Source organism: the organism of the source record quoted next (genome assembly GCF_019968955.1).
Source record: "MAG: Porospora cf. gigantea A chromosome Unknown PgA_NODE_1907_length_4540_cov_358.147, whole genome shotgun sequence".
In the NCBI taxonomy this organism is placed as follows: Eukaryota; Apicomplexa; class Conoidasida; order Eugregarinorida; family Porosporidae; genus Porospora; species Porospora cf. gigantea A.
Window position 1 is genome coordinate 1 of NW_027151473.1, and position 4540 is coordinate 4540.

The 4540-nt window shown below is 54.1% G+C and overlaps 4 protein-coding genes across 8 annotated transcripts; 2 read left to right on the top strand and 2 right to left on the bottom strand.

The window, feature by feature from the left end:
- Nucleotides 1-908, bottom strand: KVP18_003814 (uncharacterized protein; the record flags this gene model as incomplete). 2 transcript variants are annotated; one of them, XM_067955855.1, is given in 2 exon segments in its annotated part: nt 22-65; nt 74-902. In XM_067955855.1, coding segments are annotated over 2 exon segments (873 nt in total).
- Nucleotides 909-1041: 133 nt separating this feature from the next.
- Nucleotides 1042-1371, top strand: KVP18_003813 (uncharacterized protein; the record flags this gene model as incomplete). Its single annotated transcript, XM_067955854.1, has 1 exon — nt 1042-1371. One exon carries the CDS (start codon nt 1042-1044, stop codon nt 1369-1371), a length of 330 nt encoding a protein of 109 aa, XP_067811818.1.
- A 545-nt stretch (nt 1372-1916) lies between these two features.
- On the bottom strand, nt 1917-3128 carry KVP18_003811 (uncharacterized protein; the record flags this gene model as incomplete). 3 transcript variants are annotated; one of them, XM_067955851.1, is made up of 2 exons in its annotated part: nt 1917-2530; nt 2570-3128. In XM_067955851.1, the coding sequence occupies 2 exons, from the start codon at nt 3126-3128 to the stop codon at nt 1917-1919; spliced, it is 1173 nt and encodes a 390-aa protein (XP_067811815.1). The 3 variants fall into 3 exon arrangements, with proteins under 3 accessions (XP_067811815.1, XP_067811813.1, XP_067811814.1); XM_067955849.1 differs by lacking the exon at nt 2570-3128 and having other exon boundaries at nt 1917-2513; XM_067955850.1 differs by lacking the exon at nt 1917-2530 and having other exon boundaries at nt 2559-3128.
- A 29-nt stretch (nt 3129-3157) lies between these two features.
- Nucleotides 3158-4381, top strand: KVP18_003812 (uncharacterized protein; the record flags this gene model as incomplete). 2 transcript variants are annotated; one of them, XM_067955853.1, is made up of 1 exon in its annotated part: nt 3158-4381. In XM_067955853.1, one exon carries the CDS (start codon nt 3158-3160, stop codon nt 4379-4381), a length of 1224 nt encoding a protein of 407 aa, XP_067811817.1. The 2 variants fall into 2 exon arrangements, with proteins under 2 accessions (XP_067811817.1, XP_067811816.1); XM_067955852.1 differs by having other exon boundaries at nt 3197-4381.
- Nucleotides 4382-4540: the final 159 nt, after the last annotated feature.

The following is a 4540-nucleotide window of genomic DNA, read 5'->3' on the forward strand; positions in this document are numbered from 1 at the left end:
TGGTTGGTCTCGGGCTGCTGCTCATCCGCGTGTCTCAGGATCACAGCGATAAAGGGATCTTCGCTCTGCCGACCAGTGACAAGCGTATCGAGGCGTTTCAGGTCGTCGAGCTTGTTGAGGTCCACTGGCGGTGTGACTTGGCGAGCACGTCGGCGGAAAGAGGCTGCATCCTGTTCTTCCGGCTGAAGAACGTCAAACCTCCACATGTCCTCACCCTCCCCCAAGAAAGAGTCGATGTCCTCTTGAGACCCGGACGCCAGCGAGTCGCCTTCTGAGAGATTCTCGAACTCCAGCACGCGCACTCCGTAGAGTTGGGCTACCCGACCCATCAGAGAAGCTACAAGCTGCTGCACCATTAAACTCTCGTCCATGGTGGTTGTCAAAGAGTAGAACGTCTCTACTGCCACCCCTGCAGCCAGCTGCAACCGTTGACCAATCTGATCTGGCGAGGCCCACTCCTTTTGCAGTATCAGAGTTACCAGTTCACGCCAGCAGTTGCTAAAAAGGCTCAGAAGCGCCTGCTGACCTAAATGTGTCCGCGAGTGGTGGAGTAGGACGGTGGTTAAGTCGGCAACCTCGGCGTCCAGCCGTTGGAAGGCTGCCAAGCTTGCCAGCCGTACCTCTGGTATTCTTACCGGTGACGCCTCAGTGGACAGAGGGAGTGATTGGAAGGGCCTGCCACAGTTTTGTAGAACTTCGTTTCTCGACACAGTCAGCGGAATTACTCTCGTTGCGAAGTGCTCCACTTGTGACCGGGTCGGCGGCATGCAAACGAGTGTAACTTCCCTTAGAACCTGCGAATGCGACACTGGAGGCTGGCGGATCAGACTCCGCAATGAAAACTCGCTGTGGAGCGGTGCTAAGGCGGCGTGAGCAGTCACCAAGAGTGCTAGGAGCCGCATGCACATAAATTCGCTATCGTCATTTTTAATGAGTTCGCTTAGAAAACCATCTGAAATCTATGGCGATTCGCCGTTCAGAACTCGAGGAAATCTTCTCAGTCCGCCCAAACTGCCAACGTGCAGTGACCGATCCATCAGGATGAAAGAGAACCGGAGTCCGCCCAAGACGCCTCGAAAGTTGAATCCCTGGCTCTACAAACAGGCGGATGTGTTTGTGAGTCAGCCGGCAGGCCTTAATGACCTACGAACTCCGAGTGAAGTTAGCCTGGACCGGTGCGAGTCGGCAGCAGAGGCCGAGTCATCGAGTATTTCAACGCAACAGGAGCTTTTTGATGCATACAGGAAGATTGCGCGTTTGGAGCGATGCAACCAGCGCCTGCGACGGGTCCTCGCAGAGCAAAACAAAGTTCTGACGAGCGGTCGACCTAGTGAGGAGGTCTTTTGTCCGGAGCCAGATCACGTAACGTAGTTGGTGTTTATTACGACCCTGTGTTGATGGTTGCATTGCGACATGTACCCTTCGTTGGTACTTAGGATACACCCAAGACAGTTCACAGATCGGATAACGCTGTTTTTATGCTGCCGTTGCTCAAACTGAAAGTAGCCACCATGCTGGTGGCCGAAGCGTTCAAAGCAAACGACGCATTGAGCTTCGGGTCGAACGTGATGAAAAGCTCCCTTCTCAATATATTGGAAAGGATTGCGGCCTTCATTCCCTGGTGCCGGTGGATTCTGTGGTCATCCAAAGTCATTCAGTGGCTTTATAATAAGACCTGGAGTCCGATTGAGAAAGAAACTATGCACATATTGAAGGAGGTGATCCGGAGCAACAGCACTGAAAATCACACCCATATCAGGGATCAAGCTTCAAAATACCAGGTTCAAAAGGCACGACAATCTTCAAAAGATTACATCCAAGGTGCCCAACGAGCTGCAAAAGATAGCATCCAACTACAAGATGATCCAGAGGAGGATGGGCAACTCAAGTCCCCACAAGGTTACGTGCATCGAACTTCAGACACCCTCCTGGAGGGTAATGACGTCCGAGTGTTCTAGTTGGCTTGGCGTGTTCTTCAGCGCTTCCAGAACTCGGCCCACCTGCCTGTGAACTTCTCGGAAGTCGCTCTGCCATTGCTGGTTCATAATTTTCTCAAACGCTAGGCTTCTCTCTAGGATAGACAGGTGCTCCAACGCCTCCGCAAGTCTGGAGCTGCGGGGATCCAATTGCGTGGCGGAGGCCGTTGCCAACAGCCGCACCTGCAGCTCCTCGATATGAGCGTCTCTTGCGTTAACTTGTCCGGACCACACTAGTCGTTCATGCCACTCAAAGCGATCTCGTAACAACAAATACAGCTCGTCCAGGATCTCAGAGCACGCGCATAGCGGTCGTCCTTCCACCTCCGCCCGAACACGAGTGGATACCGGATAGGGCGCGTAGAGCGACTCCAACGAGCCAGAGTAGACTGCGCCGAGCTCCTTTCCGACGGGATTTCGACTCGGTTCCAGCCGGGCAAGGAGACGGGCGTTGCGGGTCACCAGTCGTTCGATGATTTCGACATGCAGCTTGTGCTGACGCATCAGCTCCCCAAGTCGTTGAGCCACAGGACCCATTGCACACATGTGCAATCCTGGGTTTCTCCGCCATGGGTGATGACTTCACAGCTCACTCAGCACCGCAGATGCCCGGGGTCCGTCCAGGACCTCCTCCGCTTCAAGCACCAGGCGGGTAGGCAGGTGTGGTAACGCTACATGACACACGTCCCTCAATCGTAGAAGGTCGTCGATGAGCTGATCCATGGTTGTGATGTGGAAGGACCCGTCAGCGGCCCGTACCCTAAGCTGGCGGTAGTCCGCCAGGAGGGGCTCTAGCAGCTGGTACACCTCGACAGCTTTACAGGTCAGTCGAATATACATCGCAGTTAATGCTCTGAGGTATTTGAAATCCTCCCACAACAGGTACTCTTCTACTACGTCACTATCGGGTTGCACCTGCAACATCTTAAGCAGTAGGCAGAGAAATGGAGACGCCTTCAGCCCGCCCCCGTAGGTGCCGCCAACATACTGCAGCTCGGCTCCCTTATCGACCAGGGTCTCGGCATTAAGGCCGAAGCACTGCTCTTTCCAGTAGTTCGCGTTGTAGACCGAATTCCTAACGATACGTCCTATCAGAAACTGCGGATTCCGTCCATGGATGTCCTTCGCGTACGTATCAGTGCGGTTCGCCATGGAAATTGACGAAATGTTCACACCTCTCGATGCCCAAGGTTCTGGAGCTGTTTTCCGGTATAGGGGGGATGCGACACGCTCTATGCATGGCGGGCGTAACGGCTGACTTCACACCTGTGGACATCAATCACAGCGCCAATGAGGTATACCGGCACTGCTTCCCAGGGTCCTCACCCAGTCCCAAGCGCAGGCGCCTTGACATGCCAGCGATGGACATCGGAAGGCTGCCGGTGGAGTTCTTCGCTGGGTACACCCTATGGACTATGAGCCCTCCGTGTCAACCGTTCTCGCGTCAAGGGAAGCAGAAAGGTTCTCTTGACAACCGGTCCAATGCCCTACACCATATATACTCCGACGTCCTCCAAGGGCTGGCCGAGGCAGACCTCCCGGCAGCAATTGTCCTTGAAAACGTCAAAGGTTTCGAGCAGTCCTGTGTTTACCACGAGCTGAAGGCAGCGTTGCTGTCGCGTGGTTTCACAGTACACGGGTTTTTGCTAACTCCTCGCGTGCTAGGCTTCCCGAACGAACGCCTACGCTTCTACTTGGTGGCGAGAAGATCACCGTTTCCGAGGTGCATCCCCCAAGACGAGATTCAGAACCAGCTTCCGGGGTCAGAAGAGTACGCTTATGTACCGATTACCGACTTCCTCCTCACAGACGCACCAGATGATTTGACGATTCCTGAGACGACTCTCCGCAAACGAGCGGCGTTCTGCTTCGACATCGTGGTGCCGAAGGAGACAGAGGTTTACCGAGGCCGGTTTTACGGCAGGGATATGCCTGTAGGTCTGCAGTCGCCCTTCAAGCCGCACTCACTATGCTTCACAAAGGCATACGGGCGCTACGTCGATGGCACGGGGAGCGTCCTGTGCACTTGGACCGACTTCGAATCGACCACTGAGGAGGGCTTCCCTATCGTGGACAAACAGGATGAAGGCTGCATGCTGCCGTATGTTGACAGGCTGAGGTACTTCCACCCCGATGAAGTCGCGAGGGTGATGGGCTTTAAACAGCAAGGCAGCACCAACCCACTCACATCACTTGTACCCGGGCATCGGTGCCTTCCAGCACCCCTAGTCGACCTGACCGCCTTGACTGATGACGATAAGGACTGCCGTTGTGTTGGCCTGGAGTTTCCATCATGTCTGACCAGAAAACAGAAGTGGAAATTGTTGGGCAACAGTCTAAACCCCGCTGTGGTGGCACTCGTTGTGAAGGCCACCGGCCTTGATGTTTTGCTTGGTTCTGATTAACAGATCTGGCTTTTTTTTGGAGCAGATTACGTTGGAAGTAGCTACTTCTGCAAATATTACATAATTGCTTCGCATCTTTAAACCAATGACCAAAAGCCTCGATGCACACACCAGCTGATTGTAGAACATCAGCTGACCAAGAAAAAAAGAGTCGACCAG